Below are 25,268 nucleotides of genomic sequence, written 5' to 3' on the forward strand. Positions count from 1 at the left end.
GGTAAAGTCATATAATCTGATGAGATTCTATTTGGTTGTCTTGACCGAAGTAATATCAAGATAATATCGGGGTTTCTTCAATCGCTTTGGTGCTATTTTCACAAGTATGCAGTGATTTTTCAAAACTCTAGTACAAAATGCCAAACTGGTAACACTTGTAACGCAGTAAATCTTATATTCAAAATATAGGTATGTGAAATACCATGAGAACAGTTTGATTTAATCACTGAAACAACAATATCTTCTCAATTTACTTGTTTTAACAACCAGTTAATCCAATAGCAAAGAAAGTATATGCTACAGTACTGTAAATGATAGTACATTACACTGTTTTCACAGCATGCAATACACCCATCAGAATTGACAGAAAATATAATTTCCATAATTTCTATCCCATGTGTAATTAAAGGTGTGGTCATTAAAGACATCTTTCACAATCATTGATGCATTTTTTTTTAATGTATTGTTCAGATACACAGTGAACAAAACATTAAGAACACCCACCTTCCTGGTTACCGGTACAGAGTCAATGTGCGGGGGTCCCGGTTAGTTGAGGTAATATGTACATGTAGGTAGAGTTATTAAAGTGACTCTGCATTGATTATATACAGAGTAGCAGCAGCGTAAAAGAGGGGTCTGAAAAGCCCTTTGATTAGCTGTTCAGGAGTCTTATGGCTTGGGGGTAGAAGCTGTTAAGAAACTTTTGGACCTAGACTTGGCGCTCCAGTACCGTTTGACGTGTAGTAGCAGAGAGAAGAGTCTATGACTAGGGTGCCTGGAGTCTTTGACAATTTTTAGGGCCTTCCTCTGACACCTGATACAGAGGTCCTTTTGAGGATCTGAGGACCCATGCCAAATCGTTTCAGTATCCTGAGAGGGGAATAGGCTTTGTCGTGCCCTCTTCACGACTGTCTTGGTGTGTTTGAACCATGATCGTTTGTTGGTGATGTGGACATCCTTTTCCTATAGTCAACAATCATCTCCTTTGTCTTGATCACATTGAGGGAGAGGTTGTCTTGGCACCACAAGACCAGGTCTCTGACCACCTCCTTATAGGCTGTCTCATTGTTGATCAGGCCTACCACTGTTGTGTCATCGGCAAACTTGATGGTGTTGGAGTCGTGCCTGGCCATGCAGTCATGAGTGAACAGGGAGTACAGGAGAGGACTGAGCATGCACCCCTGAGGGGCTCCCGTGTTGAGGATCAGCATGGCAGATGTGTTGTTCCCTACTCTTGCCACCTGGGGGCGGCCCGTCAGGAAGTCCAAGATCCAGTTACAGAGGAAGGTTGTTTATTCCCAGGGTCCTTAGCTTAGTGATGAGCTAAGAGGGCACTATGGTGTTGAACGCTGAGCTGTAGTCAATGAGTAGCATTCTCACATACAGTTGAAGTCAGAAGTTTACATACACCTTAGTCAAATACATTTAAACTCAGTTTTTCACAATTCCTGACATTTAATCCTAGTAAAGATTCCCTGTCTTAGGTCAGTTAGGATCACCACTTTATTTTAAGAATGTGAAACGTCAGAATAATAGTATAGAGAATTATTTAATTCAGCTTTTATTTCTTTCATCACATTCCCAGTGGGTCAGAAGTTTACATACACTCAATTAGTATTTGGTAGCATTGCCATTAAATTGCTTAACTTTTTAGGGATAGGGGGCAGCATTTTCACTTTTGGATGAATTGGTGCCCAAATTCAACGACCTCCTACTCTGTCCCAGATGATAATATATGCATATTATTATTTATATTGGATAGAAAACACTCTAAAGTTTCTAAAACTGTTTGAATTATGTCTGTGAGTATAACAGAACTCATATGGCAGGCAAACTTCCAAACAGGAAGTGAGAATTCTGAAAAGGGTCGATGTGAAAGTCATCGCCTATTCAATTCCCTGTAATTTATGGATCTGTTTGCACTTCATACGCCTTCCACTAGATGTCAACAGTCAGTAGAACGTGGAATGAAGCCTCTAGTGTGATGTGGGACTTGATGGGAGGTGTTTCAGTCACTGGTCTGGCAGATTGCCAGTTCCTGGTCATGCGCGCTAGTCATGGAATGGCAATGTGTGCCATTACTTTTACAGACATGAAGAAATGCTCCGGTTGGGACGTTATTGGATATATATGATAACAACATATTGAAGATTGATTCTCTACTAAGTTTGACCAGTTTATTCGACTTGTAATATAACTTTTTGAAGTTTTCATCTGACGTTTGCCTTCACTTGCGCCAGTGTTTGGACACGTGTACTACACATGCTAGCTAAAGTTGCTAATTTGACATAAGTAATGGACATTATCGAACAAAAAAACGATTTATTGTGGAAATAGGATTCCTGGCATTGCATTCTGATGAAGATAATCAAAAGTAAGGGAATATTTATGATGTAATTTCGTATTTCTGTTGACTCCAACATGGCGGAGAAATGTTATTTATATTTGAGCGCAGTCTCAGATTATTGCATGGTGTGCTTTTTACTAAAGTTCAAAAAAAATCTGACACAGCGGTTGCATTAAGAACCAGTGTATCTAATTATATGTAAAACATGTATCTTTCATCAAAGTTTATGAGTATTTCCTGTTATTTGACGTGGCTCTCTAATTACTCCGGATATATTGGAGGCATTTCTGAACATGGCGCCAATGTTAACCCGAGATTGTGGATATAAACATGCACATTATCAAACAAAACATAAATGTATTGTGTAACATTATGTTCTATGAGTGTCATCTGATGAAGATTATCAAAGGTTAGTGATTAGTTTTATCTCTATTTCTTCCTTTGTGACTCCTATCTTTGGCTAGGAAAAATGGACGTGTTTTTTTGGATTTGGTGGTGATCTAACATAAATATATGTTGTGTTTTTGCTGTAAAACATTTTAAAAATCGGACACGATGGGTAGATTAACAAGATGTTTATCTTTCATTTGCTGTATTGGACTTGTTAATGTGTGAAAGTTAAATATTTCAAAAAAATATTTTTGAATTTTGCGCGCTGCCTTTTCAGCGGAATGTTGGCTCCGCTAGCAGAACGTGTGTCCTAGAAAGGTTAACTTGGGTCAAACGTTTTGGGTAGCCTTCCACAAGCTTCCCACAATAAGTTGGAGGAATTTTGGCCAATTCCTCCTGACAAAGATAGTGTAACAGAGTCAGGTATGTAAAGGCCTCTTTGCTCACACACACTTTTTCAGTTCTGCCCACACATTTTCTATGGGATTGAGGTCAGGGCTTTGTGATGGCCACTCTAAAACCTTGACTTTGTTGTCCTTAAGCCATTTTGCCACAACTTTGGAAGAATGCTTGGGGTCATTGTCCATTTGGAAGACCCATTTGTGACCAAGCTTTAACTTCCTGACTGATGTCTTGAGATGTTGCTTCAATATATCCACAATTTTCCTACCTCATGATGCCATCTATTTTGTGAAGTGCAGCAGTCCCTCCTGCAGCAAAGCACCCCCACAACATGATGCTGCCACCACCGTGAGGACATTTCTCAACAACAAAAAAGATCTTTGTCCCCATGTGCAGTTGCAAACCGTAGTCTGGCGGTTTTGGAGCAGTGGCTTCTTCCTTGCTGAGCGGCCTTTCAGGTTATGTCGATATAGGACTCATTTTACTGTGGATATAGATACTTTTGTACCCGTTTCCTCCAGCATCTTCACAAGGTCCTTTGCTTTTCTGGGATTGATTTGCACTTTTCGCACCAAAGTACATCCATCTCTAGGAGACAGAACGCGTCTCCTTCCTGAGCGGTATGAGGGCTGCGTGGTCCCATGGTGTTTATACTTGCGTACTATTGTTTGTTCAGATGAACGTGGTACCTTCAGGTATTTGGAAATTACTCCCAAGGATGAACCAGACTTGTGGGGGTCTACAATTTATTTTGATTTTCCCATGATGTCAAGCAAAGAGGCACTGAGTTTGAAGGTAGGCCATGAAATACATCCACAGGTAAACCTACAATTGACTCAAATTATGTCAATTAGCCTATCAGAAGCTTCTAAAGCCATGACATCATTTTCTGGAATTTTCCAAGCTGTTTAAAGGCAGTCAACTTAGTGTATGTAAACTTCTGACCCACTGGAATTGTGATACAGTGAATTATAAGTGAAATAATCTGTCTGTAAACAATTGTTAGAAAAACAACTTAGGACATCTACTTTGTGCATGACACAACCGACTTGCCAAAACTATAGTTTGTTAATAAGACATTTGTGGAGTGGTTGAAAAACAAGTTTTAATGACTCCAACCTAACTGTATGTAAACTTCTGACTTGAACTGTAGGTGTTTCTTTTGTCCAGGTGGGAAAAGGCAGTGTGGAGTGCAATAGAGATTGTATCATCTGTGGATCTGTTGGGACGGTATGCAAACTGGAGTGGGTCTAGGGTTTCTGGGATAATGGTGTTGATGTGAGCCATGACCTGCCTTTCAAAGCACTTCATGGCTACAGACGTGAGTGCTACGGGTCAGTAGTCATTTAGGCAGGTTACCTTTGTGTTCTTGGGCACAGGGACTACGGTGGACTGCTTGAAACATGTTGGTGTTACAGACTCAGTCAGGGACAGGTTTAAAATGTCAGTGAAGACACTTGTCAGTTGTTTTAGCGCATGCTCGGAGTACAAGTCCTGGTAATCCGTATGGCCCTGTGGCCTTGTGAATGTTAACCTGTTTAAAGGTCTTACATCAGTTACGGAGAGTGTGATAACACAGTCGTCCGGAACGGCTGGTGCTCTCATGCATGTTTCAGTGTTACTTGCATCAAAGTAAGCATAGAAGTAATTTAGCTTGTCTGGTAGGTTCATGTCACTGGGCAGCTCGTGGTTGTGCTTCCCTTTGTAGTCTGTAATAGTTAGCAAGCCCTGCCACATCTGAAGAGCGTTGGAGCCGGTGTAGTAAGATTCAATCTTAGTCCTGTATTGACGCTTTGCCTGTTTGTCCCGCTCCTTGAAAGAGGCAGCTCTACCCTTTAGCTCAGTGCAGATGTTGCCTGTAATCCATGGCTTTAGGTCACTGTGGGGACGATGTCATCGATGCACTTATTGATAAAGCCAGTGAATGATGTGGTGTACTCCTCAATGCCAACATAAGAATCCCCTAACATATTCCAGTCTGTGTTAGCAAAACAGTCCTGTAGCTTAGCATCTACTTCATCTGACCACTTCCATACTGAGTGAGTCACTGGTGCTTCCTGCTTTAGTTTTTGCTTGTAAGCAGGAATCCGGAGGATAGAATTATGGTCAGATTTGCAAAATGGAGGGCGAGGGAGAGCTTAGTACGCGTGTCTGTGTGTGGCGTAAAGACGGTCTAGAATTTTTTTCCTCTGGTTGCATATTTAAAATGCTGATAGAAATTAGGTAAAACTGATTTGAGTTTCCCTGCAATAAAATCCCCGGACACTAGGAACACCGCCTCTGGATGAGCGTTTTCCTGTTTGCTTATGGCCGTATACAGCTCATTGAGTGCGGTCTTCGGGCCAGTATTGGTGTGTGGTGGTATATAGACAACTACAAAAAATATAGATGTACACTCTTGGTCGATAGTGTGGTCTACAGCTTATCATAAGATACTCTACCTCAGGTAGAGGCCTGCTGTTCTATCCTGCCGAAAAAGCTTAAAACCCGCCAGCTGTATGTTAATCATGTTGTCGTTCAGCCACGACTCAGTGAAATATATTACAGTTTTTAATGTCCCATTGGTAGGATATACGTGCTCGTAGTTCATCTATTTTATTATTGATTGATTGTAAGTTGGCTAATAGAACTGATGGTAAAGGTCAATTACCCTCTCAGCGACAGATCCTTACAAGGCACCCGGACCATCGTCCACGATACCTCCGTCTTTTCCTCCTGCGAATGAGGGCCTTGTCGGGTGTCTGGAGTAAATCCCTCCCATCAGACTCGAAGAAAAATGAATCCAGTACGGGGTAAGTAATCGCTGCCCTGATATCAAGAAGCTCTTTTTGTATTGTAATCATGCATTGTATTTAACAGTATTGTACTTATGATTCCCATACGAAAGCGTATTAAACTCACTGTTGTCCCATTGGATAAAAGCATCTTTTAAGTAAATGGCATATTTTACAGTAATAAAGTACTGTATTGGCCAATTACATTTTAGTAAAGCAGTGTAAACCCCCATCAAAAAGACACCAGCAACTCCATTTTGGAAACATGTTTACTGTATATACACACCCCCCACCTTCGGAAAGTATTCAGACTTTTTCCACATTTTGTTAGGTTACAGCCTTATTCTCCTCAATCTACACACAATACCCCATAATGACAAATAAAAAAAGAGAAAAAATAAATAAATATCACATTTACATAAGTATTCAGACCCTTTATTCTATAATTTTTTTTGAAGAACCTTTGGCAGCGATTACAGCCTCGAGTCTTCTTGGGTTTCTCCCATTCTTCTCTGCAGATCCTCTCAAGCTGTGTCAGGTTGGATGGGGAGCGTTGCTGCACAGCTATTTTTAGGTCTCTCCAATGATGTTTGATCAGGTTCAAGTCCGGACTCTGGCTGGGACACCCGAAGCCACTCCTGCGTTGTCTTGGCTGTGTGCTTAGGGTTGTTGTCCTGTTGGAAGGTGAACCTTGGCCACAGCGCTCTGGAGCAGATTTTCATCAAGGATCTCTCTGTACTTTTCTCCGTTCATCTTTGCCCTGATCCTAACTAATCTCCAAGTCCCTGCCACTGAAAAACACCACAGAATGTTGCTGGTGGTGACCAAGCTTCACCGTAGGGATGGTGCCAGGTTTCTTCCTCCAGACGTGACGCTTGGCATTCAGGCCAAAGAGTTCAATCTTGGATTCATCAGACTAGAGAATCTTGTTTCTTTAGGTGCCCTTTGGCAAATTCCAAGCAGGCTGTCATGTGCCTTTTACTGAGGAGTTGCTTCCGTCTGACCATTCAACCATAAAGGCCTGATTGGTGGAGTCCTGCAGAGATGGTTGTCCTTCTGGAAGGTTCTCTCATCTCTACAGAGGAATTCTGGAGCTCTGTCAGAGTGAATACCGAGTTCTTGGTCACCTCTCTGACCAAGGCCCTTCTCCCCCGATTGCTCTAGGAAGAGTCTTGGTGGTTCCCAACTGTATTGCTGGGGTTCTGAGTGATGGTTTACAACACTCTTATGACACCTGTGGTCTATGTGTGTCAATGGTGGAATAACATTAAAACTAGTTAACTATGATCGATGGTGCTGGTTGTCCTTGCTCGCTGTAACTAACAAAGTAATACATGTACCAGGAGTGGAAATCATGTTTTTTTCTGTGAATGTTAGAGTTTATGTAAGTATTATGGATGTAATCAAGCCACCAGAGGCTTTGAGGATGGATGGGAAAACATTTCGGCAGCGGTTTTTGCTGAAAATGTCTGCCATTGGAGTTACGAAGGAGCCGGATGAACATAAAGTTGCTATTTTTCTTACTATAGCGGGTACACAGGCAATCGATATATTCAATACCTTCACATTTGCAAATTAAGAGGATAAAGACGAGTTCACGGAGGTACTGGATCAGTTTGATGCATATTGTTCACCTAAGAAGAATGAGACATATGAACATTGTGTTTCACTGTCGTATACAACAGCAAGGTGAAAAGTTTGACGCCTTCTTACTGATTTGAAATTAAAAGCACAGACATAATTTTGTAGACCTAACCTCATCTATGCTTCAAGATAAGATTGTGTTTGGTATAAATGACTCCAGAGTTATAGAAAGATTGCTGTGGGAAAGTGAGTTACATTTGGACAGTGCAGTAAAAATATATGTCAGGCAAATGAGCTGGCACAATTGCATATTAAAACCTTTAGCTCCACACCAGCAAGCACTGCTATGGAGGTGGAAAGCGATAAGGATAAGGACACAAGGGGGGGCGCTATGAGCAAAGGATTCACAAGCAATATGACTTTGATCAAAGGATTCTCAAGCAATATGAATCTAACAGGTGTGGCACCAGGCACCAGAACAGGAAGTGTCCTGCCTTTGGGACATTTTGCTACAAGTGCAAGGAAAAAAAACTTTTTGGGAAAAATGTGTTTTGCAAAGGACAAGTATGAGAGACAAAATGTTCACACTATTGACATGGAGGAGAATGAACAAAGTGAATTGTTTGTGGGCACTGTGGATTGCACGGAGGATGGGCAAGAACCATCACAGGTCCATACTATGGCTAGTGGCAATTGGGTTGTACCACTATTGGTCAATGGTACAATTTTGACCTTAAAGCTGGATACAGGAGCTAAAGTCAACCTAATTAATATGAGGGATGTTCATGAGTTAAAGCACAAATCAGTCATCATGCAAAAGGCTGTGGCTCTCAAAGCGTACCACGGCTAAGCAATTGACACTAAAAGTTTGTGTCGGCTAACTGTAAAGCGGGAAGCAAGAAGCCACACACTTATGTTTGTGATTGTACCAGAGGGGCATGATTCTCTTTTGGGGGATACAGCATGTGAGTCGTTGGGACTGGTTAAGTGAGTGTACACCATTAATGACTTAGACTGACTGCTCAATGTTCAACGGGTGACAAGTAATCAAAATGGTGAGGAGATTGCTCAAAGATATTCGGATGTGTTCACAGGATTTGGAGCATTACCTCGCATTCCCTCGATTACCCTCACAGAGAATGTCAAGCCAGTGATTCATGCACCACGCAGAGTTCCGGTGCCACTACGGAAGGATCTAAAGGAGGAGTTGGGAAGAATGGTGAAACTCGATGTGCTCGTGAAAACAGAGGAGCCAACCGACTGGGTCAATTTCATGGTGTTTGTTCGGAAAAGGAATGGCGACCTGAGTGTATATGGACCCCAAAGACATTAATAAATGTACCCAAAGGAGCATTTTAAGATTCTTAAGAAGGATGAGATAATGTGCGCCAGCCATTTTGCACACTATTTCTCCAAGTTGGATGCTTCAAATGGATTCTGGCAGGTGAGGTTGGATGCAGCCAGCACCAAGTTTTGTACAGTCAATACCCCCTTTGGAATATCTTTTGGCATAAGTTCTGCCCCAGAGCTCTTTCACAAGGCCATGGAAAGGGTCATTGAGGGGTTAGAGGGAGTCTGTGTGTATGTGGATGATTTTCTGGTCTGGGGGTCCACTATTCAGGAACACAATGAGCAGTTGGAAAATAATCTGCAGAGGGTTCAGAAGCATGGTTTGAAGCTAAACCGAGCTAAATGTCAGTTTTTTTGTGAAGGAAATCACATTTTTTGGGGATAGGCTATCATTGGAGGGTGTGCAGCCTGATCACACCAAGGTCAAAGCTGTGAGGGAGATGACTAATCCCACAGATAGGAAAGACATTCAGCGGGTTTTGGGTATGGTCAATTATTTGGGAAAGTTTTTACCAAATCTCTCAGCTAAAACAGTGAACTTAAGGACACTCCTTCAGGACAAGACAGAGTTCTCGTGGAACAGAGAACATGAAAGAGAGTGGAACAATGTAAAGAACATTTTGGCTGAAGAGCAAGTGCTAACATTTTTCGAACCTGACAAGGCTTACTAAGGTGACCATGGACGCCTCCAAAGATGGCACTGGAGCAGTGCTGCTTCAGGAGCATCAAGGTGTGTGGAAGCCTGTGGCTTATGTGGCCCGTTCTTTGACTGATGCTGAGAAGTGTTATGCTCAAATAGAAAAGGAGCGCCTAGGGTTGGTCATTGCTTGTTACATTTATGGCTTAAAGGTGATTCTAGAAACAGACAATAAACTCCTTATTCCAATCCCTCAAAAAAATCTGAATAACATGCCTCCTCGTCTTCAAAGGATGATGAGGTTGCAACGCTATGATTTTGTTCTAACCAATGTGCCTGGGTCAACTTGAGTGGTAGCAGATGCCCTCTCAAGGGCTTCATCAGTGGTGGCCCAAATCAGCCTCAATCAGGAGTCTATGGAGGAAGAGGTTGCCTTGCATGTGGATATGGTCATGGAGTCACTTCCTGTTTCTGAGCAGCAACGCCAGAGAATAGCTTAAGAGACCACAACAGATCCCATTCTTTGCAAGGTGATCCATAATCTGGAAAATGGCTGGCAAAAAGGCTCTTGTAAGCCGAGCAGCGCAGAGCTGTCAGTGGTCAATTGGGTGCTGTTGAAGAATAACAGAATGGTGATACCTACTTTAATGTGTCAGAAGATGCTAAAGAGAGTACATGAAGGACATCTGGGAGCTGAGAAATGTAAGCGAAGGGCCAGAGTCCCTTTATTGACCAAATGGTGGGAAATTGTGACACATCTCAAATGTCATTATAGACAGCCCAATGAGCCCATGGTTATGGGAGAGGTACCCACCACGGCCTGGGAGAAGGTTGGAGTCGACCTGTTTCACTGCAATGGTAAGGACTATTTGTTGACTATTGACTGCACTCTTCTCCAGCACAACAGCAAAGACTGTCATTTTGCACTTGAAATAATGTTTTGCTGGGCATGGGCTTCCCCCTAGTGGTGGTTTCTGATAATGCACCTCAGTTTGCTTGCAGTGAGTTTTAGATGTTTGCAGAGCATTATGAGTTCAGACATATAACCTCTAGTCCGCTATATCCTAAAAATAATGGGAAGGCTGAAAAAAAGGCGTGCAAATCGAGACTCTTAAAAAAGGCAGCACACAGTGGGACTGATCAATACCTGGCTTTATTGTCTTACAGAACAGCGCCCTTGGAATGTGGCCGGTCACCTGCAGAAATCTTAAAATGGGCCGCAATTTGCATTCCAGGTTGCCTAGTTTCTGCTTGAATGACTGCCCATTAGCTGTGAATTATAGGGCCCTACAGCTGAAGGCAAGACATAAATTATACTATGACAAAACTGCTAGAGTGTTGTTACCGTTGGCAGCTCAGGATGTGGTTAGAATTCGAGGTCCGAATTCATGGGATAGAAAGGCTACTGTATTGGAGGTTGCGCCTTGATCATATACAGTCAGGACAGAAGATGGGGCTGTGTATCGGCGCAATAGACAAAACCTTTTGAGAACACAGGAGACGTTTGAGGACGCTCGGGACACTGGACACACAGAAAAAAGAATGGAGAACAAGTGGGGATGTGACAGAAGGTACTAGGAGTGGCCAGAAGCTTCGGACACAGAGACTCAGACCCTGCGCAGGTCTGAGAGGGCCAGCAGGCCTCCAGAAAGACTGAATATTCAGTGGTGATGTTTAATGGACCAAAGACTGACTCATTGAGTTGTTGGAGTTTGTTTTGATATGTTCATGATTGACAATTTGAAAACAGAGAAGAATTGATATTTGTGAATTGACGTTGCTTGTTGATGAAATGTGTATATTTGTATAAAAAAAAGAAAACACATTACATATGAAAAAAAAAAAGGAAGATGTATTGCTGGGGTTCTGAGTGATGGTTTACGACACTCTTATGACACCTGTGGTCTATGTGAGGCAATGCCGGAATAACATTAAAACTCAACTATGATCGATGGTGCTGGTTGTCTGTAACTAACAAAGTAATACACAATCTTCTTCCATTTAAGAATGATGGAGGCCACAGTGTTCTTGGGGACCATCAATGCTGCAGAAATGTTTTGATACCCTTCCCCAGATCTGTGCCGACACAATCATGTCTCGGAGCTCTATGGACAATTCCTTCCACCTCATGGCTTGGTTTTTGCTCTGACATGCACTGTCAAATGTGGGACCTTATACAGACAGGTGTGTGCCTTTGCAAATCATGTCCAATCAATTGAATTTACCACAGGTGGACTCCATTCAAGTTGTAGAAGCATCTCAAGGATGATCAATGGAAACGGGATGCACCTGAGCTCAATTTCAGTCTCATAGCAAAGGGTCTGAATATTTATGTAAATAAGGTATAGTTTTTTTTATTATTCATACATTTGCAAAAAAAACAACTGTTTTCTCTGTCATTATGGGGTATTGGGATTGCTGAGGATTTTTAAAATGTATTTAATAACTTTTAGAATAAGGCTGTAACGTAACAAAATGTGGAAAAAGTCAATGGGTCTGAATACTTCCCGAAGGCACTGTACATGTGAAAATTGCACGAAAGCGATGGAAAAAAACAAATAGTATTGTGGTGCATGGCAAGTGTTTTTGTGAGCGGTCTTATATCAAGCCATTGTGTAGTGATTGCGTCCACAGAGGGTAAGACTATGCCTTCTCCAGTGTTACTAATCCACGCTGTTCAGTCTGTTCAGCCTAATGTGAACTAGCAGTGTGATCATTATACCCAGAGACATACGACATATCTCTCTATCTGTGGCTCTGATCAGACCCATGCATGGCCTGAGGACAGGAATATTGGTGGGTGTGTGTGTGCACGACCGTCAGTCGGTCTGACTCACTACTGTCATATAGTGCAGCATGCGGCCGTCCATCCTCCCCTCATCGAACTGGGTCTTATACTGAGGCAGGCCAATGTCATCCAGCCACCCTGAGGAAGGAGACGAGAGAGGGGGAGAGAAGGCGAGAGAGGGGGAGAGAAGGCGAGAGAGTGAGATTGGCCAACCTGCCAGTCAATTTTGCCATCAGAAATCAAACAAACTTGCATTTTGAGAGCACTTGAATCAAATTTATACACTTGAATCAAATGTATAACTAGTAAATTGGATTACAATTCATTCAAAACACCCACCATATAATTTAGACATCATGAGATGACATAAGGCATAGTAAAACCCCAGTATAAAACCTTGACCCCCATACTGGCAGTTCATCTACTCACTGGTCACCCAGTTGTAGTCCAGTTTGCCCTTATTGTCATCCTCCTCAGAGCCCAGAGCCTGCAGGGCCAGTTGGAGCTTCTTCCTGTGCAGCGGGTGTTTGATGCCCAGCTCCTAAACACACACGCACATGCAAATGCGCACACAGAGATAACAACCACCCAAAATCAGTGTATTATACGCCACACCCCCAGGGCAGAACAGAGACACAGTTAGCCTGACAACAAGGATTACTTCCATCCATTTGATGAACTGCTTACAAAGTACAGTATGTTTGGCCAGAGTGGCTACAGAGTACAAAAAGAGGCTGGTTCAAAATAAAGTGCTGTGAATATTTGATGGAATATATGGGATCTGAACATCTGTAATCTGATGCCGAGATGCATCAACAATTCTGCCATAATATAGAATACTTTTAAATGAATGAATGAATTACACCGAGTATACAAAACATTAAAAATATCTGCTCTTTCCATGACAGACTGACCATATGACAGCTGTGATCCCTTATTGATGTCACTTGTTAAATCCACTTCAATCAGCGTAGAAGGAAAAAAATAAGGATTTTTAAGCCTTGAGACAATTGAGACATGGATTGTGTATGTGTGCCATTCAGAGGGTGAATGGGCAAGACTGAAGATTCAAGTGCCTTTGAATGGGGTATGGTAGTAGGTGCCAGGCGCACCGGTTTGTATCAAGAACTGCAACGCTCCTAGGTTTTTCACGCTCAACAGTTTCCTGTGTGTATCAAGATTGGTCCACCACCCAAAGGACATCGAGCCAACTTCACACAACTGTGGGAAACATTGGAGAAAACATGGGCCAGAATTCCTGTGGAATACTTTCGACACCTTGGGCAAAAGGGGGTGCAACTCAATATTAGGAAGGAGTTCCTAATGTTTTGTACGCTCAGCGTATATTGAAAATACTGTGATTGAAGAAAAATTGTTGAGAGATTAAATAATGTAATCTTTTTACCTGGTTTAAGTTGTTTACTCTAAATTCAGACTGGAGTATTCTTTTAATACTCAAACACCCACAACTCATTCAAAACGTACCGCGACCCAAATTTGGGTTCTTCCCCACCAGTTGAGAATCGCTGCCTTACAGGATTATTTGTCTTTATTTTTTACATTTTTAGCCCCTTTTCTCCCCAATTTTCGTGGTATCCAATCGCTAGTAATTACTATCTTGTCTCATCGCTACAACTCCCGTACGGGCTCGGGAGAGACGAAGGTCGAAAGCCATGCGTCCTCCGAGGCACAACCCAACCAAGCCGCACTGCTTCTTTAACACAGCGCGCCTCCAACCCGGAAGCCAGCCGCACCAATGTGTCGGAGGAAACACCGTGCACCTGGCCCCCTTGGTTAGCGCGCACTGCGCCCAGACCGCCACAGGAGTCGCTGGAGCGCGATGAGACAAGGAAATCCCTACCGGCCAAACCCTCCCTAACCCGGACGACGCTAGCCCAATTGTGCGTCGCCCCACGGACCTCCCGGTCGCGGCCGGCTGCGACAGAGCCTGGGGGCGAACCCAGAGACTCTGGTGGCGCAATTAGCACTGCGATGCAGTGCCCTAGACCACTGCGCCACCCGGGAGGCCCATTTGTCTGATTTTTAAGGTCCTTAAGTACGGTACAATAATACATTGCCTCTGGCTTTGACTTCATTCATAGGTGTTTTAAACCAGGGTTGCTTCAACCTTGAGCCTAATGGGGCAAAAATGCCTCATAGGGGATCAATTAAGCAATAAGGCCCGAGGAGATGTGGTATATGGCCAATATACCACGGCTAAGGGCTGTTCTTAAGCACAACACAACCCTTAGCTGTGATATATTGGCCATATATCACAAACCCCAGAGGTGCCTTATTGCTATTATAAACTGGTTACCAATATAAGTTGTCATACCCGTGGTATACCGTGTGCATTTCTTTCACCTATAGATTATTCTGTTACCCAGTAAACAGCACCCTACCGACAAAAATCTCTAAAATGATGCCGAATGATAATTAAGACCCAAACAAGATTACTTTGAATATAGCCAAAGGGAGCGTGATAAGATAATTGTATCGGAGTCCCTTTTTGACATGCCGGGGGGCAATTCTGACCTCTCGAAAGAACTGTTTCATTTATCTAAGCGCCAGACGAGAACGCATCTACATATAGTCACTCTTAGTGGTTATGTGCGTCAAGGCATTATTCCACGGGGACTCAGGTGGCAAAAATAATCATAATTGGGACAGCGCACAGATGCTTTCTGTGAGCTCTGGTGTGCCATCCTGAACAAACGCTCTATTGATTTAATGACATTAATTGTTGACCAGTTGAAAAAGCATTTTAATGAAATGGATAACACGATTGAAGAGAAACACACAGCTCTGCAAGGAGCTGCTAATGATGATGGCATATTCAATGAACTGATGAAAACTAACCAAGCGCTCCAGGACAAGTTGTCTACAGAAATAAAGGAACTTAAAATCAAGAAATTCAACCAACACAAAAAAGACAAGGCCGAGGACAAAGTCTACTTCTGGAGAAACCCTGATAAAAGGGGTCCTGCTCCTCCTCTCCATGACAAACGCAGGAGGGAAGCCGCTTCCTTCTATCCACCCCGTCTGACCAACGCTCTACAACCAGCGCCTCATCTGCTTCCAGTGACAGTTTATTATCCAACGAGAGACTGGGCCGACGGAAGGGCGGAGGTGGCCGCGGGCACCGATAAGATGCCGCACCCGACGGGGTAAGAAGAAACGACTACCAGAGGCAGAGGGGACCGTTCACACGGTCCCAGAACCCACTGGACTGAGTGTTTTTAATTTATCAAGCAAGATATTGAGCCCTTCCCATGTTTCATTGCTTAATAAAGGGTTATCTTTTGTGCCTACAACTCAGTGCAACAATTTTGATGTTAAGGTAGACATGTTTACGTTTTTTAAAAAATTTTTAATTTATTTTTTTAGAAACATCCGTTTTAAGGGAATACTTTAGCTCCATTAATCGTGATATTTCTACTGAACATGTAGACTGCTCACCTGCACATACTCCGACTCCTTTTAGAAGAGTTATTTTGTACCTCCAGCCAATCGCAATCACTCTATTGAGACATATTGTAGACTTGTTGAAAAAGCTGTTGATCTCCTTAAGAACAAACAGGAGTACTTATCTTTCCATAACTTACCTAAGGAGGAAAAACAAGCTTTGCTTGATTTACAATCCGATACGTCAGTCCTTACCCGCCATGCTGATAAGGGTGGGTCGGTTGTACTCATGGATAGGACAGTTTATGTGGGTGTCATAGACAACACCTTTTACAAGAAACTCAGAAGTAACCCCACTGCCCAATTTCAGAACCCCATCTTTACTGTCCTAGATGGGTATTTAAGTTCTGGTTAGATAACCAAAAAAAGAACATGACTTTTTGGCAATTCAACACCCTAAAATCGCCACTTTTTATACTTCCCGAAATTACACAAGAATGTTACAAAACCTCCAGGGCGCCCTATTGTAGCGGGCATTGATGCAATAACGGCCCTTCTGACTTTTGTTGACTTTTTTATTAGGCCACTCGCAGAACAGCCCCCCCTCCCTTGTAAAGGACACCAGCAGTATGATCTCTATTATTGAATCTCTCGATCCTCTCCCTGATAATACTTTGTTAGTTACTTTTGATGTTGAGTTGTTATACACCAATATTCCACACGAGGGCAGTATTGAAGCTGTGGAACATTTTCTTCTGCAACGTGACCCTAATGAACTACCTTCCAGTGCCTGCATTATAACATTGGCTGAAATAGTACTCACACACACAACTACTTCATGTTTCTAAATGATTTCTTTATTCAGACGAAGGGTACTGATATGGGATCCACCATGGCTCCCAACTATGATAATTTGTGTCGGTTACATGGAGAAACAGTCTATTTTCAATCCTCTCAAAAATGTTTTCTTGCCTAAGATCATTATTTGGAAAGGGTATTTGATGATATTTTTGTTCTATGGAGGGGTGGCACAAAACAGCACCAGGCGTTCCATGCTTTTCTTAACTCCTGTTCTGAGCATCTGAGATTTACTATGCAATCTGACACACGTCAAATCTTGAATTCTTGATCTTCTGATCTTGTGTGAAGATAATGTTCTATACACTGATCTTTACAGGAAACCTACTGATCGTAACAGTTTGTTGAGGGCTGACAGTTGTCACCCACTTCCCTTGAGAAACAGTTTGCCCGACAGCCAATTCTGTCAAATCAAAAGAATTTGTAAAAAACAATCAGATTTCGACAGACGTAAAGAAAATTCAAGGAGAGTGGGTATCAAAAATGGTCAGATTAATAATGCCATTGAGAAAATTCAAAACAAAACATGACCTTTTTCAAGGTCAGTCTCACAAAAATAAGCATTCTAACTACTCGCTATTCAAAGTGCTCTGAACAAATTAAGGGAATCGTTCACAAACATTGGCACATTCTAAGATCCGATGATAGTATTAGTAATGTATTTTCAGACCTACCCTTGGTCGTATTCTCGCGGGGCAGAAACCTCAGATCAATTGGTAAACTCTGATTTAGCACCCCAAGATATCCCTGCACGTGTATTTGCACCCCTACTGGATGGAAACTACAAATGTAATGGCTGTGCTCAATGCAATGGTACTTATATATGTAGATCCTTCAAACACCCCCAAACAGGGAAACAGATCCCAATCAAAGGTGTTATCATGTGCTCTAATAAGGCAGTTATTTATCTTATAACTTGTCCTTGTGGTAAAAATTGTGTGGGTAAAACAAAGCACAAATTAAAAGTACGTATCTCGGAGCATCGTAGCACCATTAGGTGCAAAAACTCGACTTGCACAGTTGCGGCCAACTTTTTGGAAGAAAACCACTCGATTTCGTCTCTACGTTATATTGGCATTCATCATGTCACCCTCCCTAGGAGAGGGATGACCTTGACAATTTATTGTTAAAACAAGAGGCTGCCTGGATCTTTAATTTAAAGACCCTTGCTCCCTTCGGTCTCGACTTTGATCTGAAGCCATTCTTGTGATTCTGCTATTGTAAATGTTTGTAGGCTTATGCAGCCAAATAGTATCTATGATCGTGTGCTATCCATTTGTTTTTTGTATGCTTGTATGTATGATATTAGGCCACGATTAGACACTTGTGTGCGTGTCTTTTGACACTATATAAATGAGTCATCCCGTAGTGTTTGTGATTATACCCTGATGAAGACAGCTTGTCTGTCGAAACATTGGACATAACATTTTTTGCATCTGAGCTCCTAGGGTGTGCGGCTCTCCTTTATTTTTTTAAGTGGTCCACTCCGCTAGCCAGCACCTCGCCTAAATAGGTGTGCGTTTCTTTCGCCTCTGGATTATACGGTCTGATATACCACGGCTGTCAGCCAATCAGCATTCAGGGATCGAACCACCCAGTTTATAATAACATATGGCTGTACTGCGGTGTACAGGTGTTTTTTCGTTCCATTTAACCTTTATTCACACAGGTTAGTCTTATTGAGATACAATCTCTCCTGCTCAGTACTCACCCTCTCTAGATCCTGCTGTGAGGCCTGCAGCAGAGTCTGTCCAGAAGAGATCCACACGTGGGCCATGTTCAGGTAGAGCCCCAGTCCCTGCTCCTGCAGCCAGTCACACACCTGCTCCTTGGACCAGCGGGCAAACGGGGTGTCCAAGTCACTACAAGCGAGAAAATTACAGTAGGACACACTGGCTTATATTTCTGAATGACTTGACCATTGTAGTGCGCAACATTCAACTAGTTTGAATTTAACTTCCTTATCATCATTATTCTAGGGGAGTGCACTGTGCACACTAACTTGTTGTTTCTCATTAATTCAAGGTGACTGCACATGCACACTAACGTGTTGGGTGATTGCTGTAGGTCACGGGACCATCCCAGTCTGGGTCCTGCTGTGGCCCGGACTCCGCCTCTCTTGAACTCGACCGGCTCTGATAGGTTGTCATCCAGGTTGAACGTGGTGGACTGACTTCTCCTCAGCCTTAAAAAAAAAATATATATATATATATATATATATATATATATAAATAAATGAAGTCCTGTCATGGTTGAAAGTTGTGCACTTATGGTGGAGCAACCACTGTAGAAAGCTATTTTTTAATAAAACAATACATCTCCAAAACATGTTTCTGTTACTTACAGTTGAAGTCAGAAGTGTACATACACTTAGGTTGGAGTCATTAAAACTCGTTTTTCAATCACTCCACAAATGTCTTGTTAACAAACTATAGATTTGGCAAGTCGGTTAGGACATCTACTTGTGCATGACACGCAATTTTTCCAACAATTGTTTACAGCCAGATTATTTCACTTGTAATTCACTGTATCACAATTCCAGTGGGTCAGAAGTTTACATACAATAAGTTGACTGTGCCTTTAAACAGCTTGGGAAATGATGTCATGGCTTTAGAAGCTGGTAAAATGTCTTAAGGACAACAAAGTCAAGGTATTGGAGTGACCATCACAAAGCCCTGACCTTAATCCTATAGAAAATGTGTGGGCAGAACTGAAAAAGCGTGTGCGAGCAAGGAGGCCTACAAACCAGACTCAGTTACACCAGCTCTGTCAGGAGGAATGGGCCAAAATTCACCCAATTTATTGTGGGAAGCTTGTGGAAGGCTACCTGAAATGTTTGACCCAAGTTAAACAATTTAAAGGCAATGCTACAAAATACTAATTGAGTGTATGTAAACTTCTGACCCACTGGGAATGTGATGAAAGAAATAAAAGCTGAAATAATTTCGATCTACTATTATTCTGACATTTCACATCTTAAAATAAAGTGGTGATCCTAACTGACCTAAAAAAATTTATAGGATTAAATGTCAGGAATTGTGAAAAACTGAGTTTAAAAGTATTTGGCTAAGGTGTATGTAAACTTCTGACTTCAACTGTATATTGCAAGCAAAATCAGATTAAGATTAATTGTTTTGTCAGAAAACGAAAACAAGCATTTTGTATTGGACAAGTTCAAGTAATCAGTTTCCTTCCGTTTGGTGCCTCATAAATATGACCCACGCATCCCTAAGATGTTAAGGTCAGTGTCATCAAGAGTTCTGTACCAATCATCTTTAACACTCACTTTCCAAAGAGTGCCTTGATTCCCCTGGACTTCTTCTTGCCCTCGGGAGAGGTAGTGGAGGTCACACTGGTCAGTGTGTTGGTGCTGTCGCTGATGGCTGACCTCTGGGGTAGCCCAGCCAGGTCCAGATGGTCAGTGCCCCCCTCTCGCACGGTCTCAGCTGTACAAACAAGGCATCAGCACCGCCATGCTACCATGCTGACTGAGGTGACAGCCATGGGGTGTGTCCAAAATTGCACCCTATTTCCTATGTAGTGCATTACATTTGTCCAGGGCTCTGGTTAGTAGTACATCGTATAGGGAATAGGGTGCCATTTCAGACAAAACCATGCACAGATATCTGCTTCCCAGGGTCAGAGGCTGGGGCAACTCCCAGACAGCGAGATCATGGGGATGGCATCAACACTAATACCCTGACAGTCTGGTTTGTTATAACCCGCTAATTAAAAATGTTCTAAATCCCCATAAAAATCTGTCTGTTTAAGCTAGAGATCTATTCTTTGCATGGGCTACCCGATGTCGGCCTTCCGCAACTGCGGTGGAAAGTGGCAGAGATACAGCGCTGTTTGTCAGACCAGGAGACATCTCACAAAAACATCTGTAGCGTCCGATAGGGCTGTGACAGTTACGCAATTTCAAGTAACAGTTACTTGTCCACAATCACTGGTATAACAGTTCAAATAGCAAAATTAAGGCACTCTGGTTTCTCCAAAAGAATAGATTCCTCGACTCCTTGCCCGTTGACTCCCATGTCTGTCTACCTGGTGGCCGACATGCCTACCTATACCTGGCTGTGCCTCTCCCATCGCTCTCTCTTTGCTGTGAAAGATGCAAGAGTTTATGTTCTCGAAGTAGACTAGGGCAAATAGTTTCCTCTGTTGCAAAAATACTGAATCTTAGGAGTCGATTCCTAGCGGAGAAATGCGAGTCGACGGGCAAGGAATCGATTACTATGGAGTCAACTCCCAATCACTATCACGCAGTTGCAGAAGTGCAGCTCATCAAGAATGACATTTGGTATTTCATTTCAGCAGAGATGATGGCTTTTAGCATAATTTTTGTATCTTTGTAAACCGGATAAAATGTATAGCCAGAGAAGTATGCATACTAGGCTACAGATACAGATCATGCAAACGTTACAGCATCAAAGGGAGCATGTTGAAGAAGGGAGGAGATGGAGTCAAGGATTAAAAACTATTGTTTATAAGAGTCATTCATTTACACTAGTGCTATTGGGTATATTGGATATACTTCTAAAATTCTGAACGGTTTGGTCTGCATTCTATGGGAAGATGAGGATCTCACGAACATGACGGTGTTCTCCGTTTTGTTCTACGACCCCCACGGGACTCGTCTGAAGGTAACCCGCTACCGGTTAAAAACAATTAATGGAAGTAGGGATGCACGATATATCAGTGAACATATCGGAATCGGACGATATTAGCTAAAAATGCCAACATCGGTAACGGCCCGATGTCTAGTTTAACTTCTTATGGCTGCAGGGGCAGTATTGAGTAGCTTGGATGAAAGGTGCCCAGAGTAAATGGCCTGCTCCTCAGTCCCAGTTACTAATATATGCATATTATTATTAATATTGGATAGAAAACACTCTGAAGTTTCTAAAACTGTTTGAATTATGTCTGTGAGTATGACTGAACTCATATGGCAGGCAAAAATCGGAGAAAAAAATTCAAACAGGAAGTGGAAATTCTGAGGCTGGTCGATGTTAAACTCATCGTCTATTCAATTCCCTGTAATATATGGATCTGTTTGCACTTCCTACGCCTTCCACTAGATGTCAACAGTCGGTAGAACGTTGAATGAAGTGTATACTCTGTTGTGGGGCCGAATGAGAGGGGAATAAGTCAGTGGTCTGGCAGATTGCCAGTTCCTGGTCATGTGCTTTCCTCATGATATCGCCTTGCGTTCCATTTCTTCTACAGACATGAAGGAATGCTCTGGTTGGAACGTTATTGGATGTATATGATAACATCCTGAAGATTGATTATCTACTTAGTTTGACCAGTTTATTCGACTTGTAATATAACTTTTTGAAGTTTTCGTCCGACGTTTGCCTGCATCTGCACGAGCGTTTGGACATGTGTACTACACATGCTAGCAAAAGTAGCTACTTGGACATAAGTAATGGACATTATCGAACAAAACGATTTATTGTGGAACTAGGATTCCTGTGAGTGCATTCTGATAAATATCATCAAAGGGAATATTTATCATGTAATTTCTGGTTTCTGTTGACTCCAACATGGCGGCTAATTTGGCTATTGTTCTGAGCGCCGTCTCAGATTATTGCATGGTTTGCTTTTTCAGTAAAGTTTTTTTGAAATCTGACACAGCGGTTGCATTAAGGAGAGGTATATCTATAATTCCATGTGTATAACTTGTATTATCATCTACATTTATGATGAGTATTTCTGTTGAAACAATGTGGCTATGCAAAATCACTTGATGTTTTTGGAACTAGTGAATGTAATGCACCAATGTAAACTCCGATTTTTTTAATATAAATATGAACTTAATCAAACAAAACATGCATGTATTGTGTAACATGAAGTCCTATGAGTGTCATCTGATGAAGATCATCAAAGGTTAGTGATTAATTTTAGCTATATTTCTGCTTTTTGTGAATGCTATCTTTCGCTGGAAAAATGGCTGTGCTTATTGTGGTTTGGTGTGACCTAAAATAATCGTTTGTAGTGCTTTCGCTGAAAAGCATATTTGAAATCGGACACTTTAGTGGGATTAACAGCAAGATTACCTTTAAAATGGTATAATACACATGTATGTTTGAGGAATTTTAATTATGAGATTTCTGTTTTGAATTTGGCGCCCTGCACTTTCACTGGCTGTTGTCATATCATCCCGTCACCGGGATTGCAGCCATAAGAAGTGCAAAACCGATTTCAAAGCTGATGTGCACACCTATATACACACGTAGGTACATGACGTAATGACGCCACAAAAAATGTTGTGCTACACAGCATTCCTAACCTAGCCCACAATGTCTGCTGTATGGACTGAGCAGTCAACCAGTCGAGCAGTCATTTGAAAGAGTAAGAACATTTCAGCGAGACAACGCAAAAGGCGAAATCCATTAACACCAAGATAATGGAATTCATTGCCCTTGACAATGAACCGTTCTCTGTCGAGGGTGATATTAGCTTTCACCGACTGGTCGAGCACCGGTACACACTACCAAGTGAAGTGCACTATTTTTCAGATGTTGCCCTACCGGAGTTACACAGTTATAGCGTCACTGGTATTAGCTTCACGACATACTATGCAACGCCGTTTGGGTCTTTGCGTGTAAAATTTGACATTTGACATGTCAAATAACACAGTTTTGTTATAGAATGTTGTGTGTTCTGAATTTTCCCGTGCCAAGCGCCAGCACTATCAGTAGCACTGTCAAAGCTGTACAAAAAAAGTCTACAAACAAGCAAACACCGGCACGAACGATATGTTCACAAATCAAAATCTATTTGTCACATGGTTGGCAGATGTTAATGTTTGGCAGATGTGTAGCGAAATGCTGTTGCGCCTTCTTGACCAGACTGTCTGTGTGAGTGGACCATTTCAGTTTGTCTGTGATGTGTACGCCGAGGAACTTAAAACTTTCCACCTTCACCACTGCTGTCGGTTGGTAATAAAGCATTATTTGTTTGATCACAACTTCTGGGGTAGCTAGCTTTAGCTTGGTACCTAGCTAGCAACAAACAAACTGCAATCATTTTCATTATTCTTAGCAATGATTTAGGAATAGTTCATGAAAATAGTTCATGACAATAAATAGCTAGACAGCTACTTAACCCTGTTGCCAGAAGCTAACGTTATAAGCAGCCAGCTAGCTTCATCTGGCTAGTGAGGCTTCGACTGGACCAGGTTGTGTTGTGAAAATAGCCACAATAAGGATTAGGCACAATAGCGTAATTTGCGGTTTGCCTTTAAAATAAAAGTACCTCTTTGAAAGTGATGCAGAAGGTTATAATTGGTGGAATCGTGCCATATTTAGACTAGATAATGTTAAACAAGGTTGGAATGTGAAGCAATTAAAATGGGGCAACTCAGTGACACCCACAGAACACAACTGTGAAGAGTTTACGCAAATATTAGCACTGTAGCTCTTATCGCGGGATTGTGACTGTGTGAAAACACCTCCACAGTCAGCCTATTGTGTGTATTGACATTCATATTGTACAGTACAGCTTTAACTAAGGATTGGGGATCAATGAAATGGGGTATCAGTCTACTCAATACCCAAGATATTTTTTCCCAACGAGTTATCAGACTACAAAACATCCACGCAGTATTGTTTTTCCTCAGGAATAGTGTTCAATACACATAGGTTGACAATAAATGTGGCTCAATTCACAGCTGTTTCAGAGTCCCGCAATAAGAGCTACAACGCTAACATTCTCTGGGTGTCACTGAGTAGACTGACACCCCATGTCATTGATCCACAATCCATAGGTAAGATATAGATATCTTAGATATAGAACAGACACTCTAAAACCTTATTCCTTGTGATTTATTTTGTGCCATTTATGAATGTTATTTAATGTGTTTCTTTGGGCTACAGCAGTAAAGGCCAAATTCAATCTAAAATTCAAAATCAAGTTGCTAAATGATCTACGGCATAACCATCTTAAAACAATTCCATACGTTAGGTTAGTAGAACCCCCCTTAATGCATGCAATGGAGTGGAGACTATAAAAGCCCTAAAGAAAACTTTAGTTGTAGGCCTCACATAATTCAAAGACTAGTTATGCACTGGTGTAAAGACAAAACAGGACTGAAATGCATACAATTCCCATTTCATTATTAGACTTAAACAGAGGATAATTCGTGCACACATTCCTAAATGAGACTCACCTCAATGAGCGTGTACATGGGAGAGTGAGGTGGTCTAACTTAAGAAACAACAACAGTCAGGATCTGACCGTGGTTGGTGCGTTTAAGGAAAAGGCTATATGAATAACGGCAGTTCAATTCCTATCGGGTGGCATCATTGCAGATGACATCATCTGCTGGTAATAAGAGCCAGATATGGTTTGGTGCGAGGGGAGTTTGAACAGAAATAGAAAAGAGCACATATACATGCAGAGTTTGCAGATGTACAGAACTAACATACAAAACGCTGTCTCTCAGCTTTCATGCTATCCAGCACTGGTGCTCATAAAAAGCAGTTTGGCGAGGAACAACCGCTTGTAACATGGGTATGGTTGTATACAAGGAAGTCTAGTGTAGCTACTGTAGAATTATATACTAAACGGACACCCACAATAGGAGCCACGACAGGGCCTTGCCATGGGTGGATGGTGGCCTGAGAGTAACCTCTATTCAAATGTCTAGAGTGGAAATTCAAACCTTCTCTATGCATGAACTCCCAAGTTATATCAACATGAGCATGTTTCATTAAGTCTGGGAAT

General features: G+C 42.0%; 1 protein-coding gene across 11 annotated transcripts in view; it reads right to left on the reverse strand.

The window, feature by feature from the left end:
• The window catches only part of LOC129866863 (liprin-beta-1-like), an 83,846-nt gene that overhangs the window by 4,911 nt on the left and 53,667 nt on the right, over positions 1–25,268 (reverse strand). For all 11 annotated transcript variants that reach the window (XM_055939862.1, XM_055939865.1, XM_055939859.1 and 8 more), the window contains 5 exons: positions 19,822–19,981; positions 18,583–18,720; positions 18,247–18,397; positions 12,702–12,813; positions 12,322–12,410 (listed from right to left, as the gene is read on the reverse strand). In XM_055939862.1, coding sequence (XP_055795837.1) covers positions 12,322–12,410; positions 12,702–12,813; positions 18,247–18,397; positions 18,583–18,720; positions 19,822–19,981 — 650 coding nt within the window. The remainder of the gene's footprint in view (positions 1–12,321; positions 12,411–12,701; positions 12,814–18,246; positions 18,398–18,582; positions 18,721–19,821; positions 19,982–25,268) is intronic.

The sequence above is a fragment of the Salvelinus fontinalis genome, chromosome 12 (assembly GCF_029448725.1).
Source record: "Salvelinus fontinalis isolate EN_2023a chromosome 12, ASM2944872v1, whole genome shotgun sequence".
In the NCBI taxonomy this organism is placed as follows: domain Eukaryota; kingdom Metazoa; phylum Chordata; class Actinopteri; order Salmoniformes; family Salmonidae; genus Salvelinus; species Salvelinus fontinalis.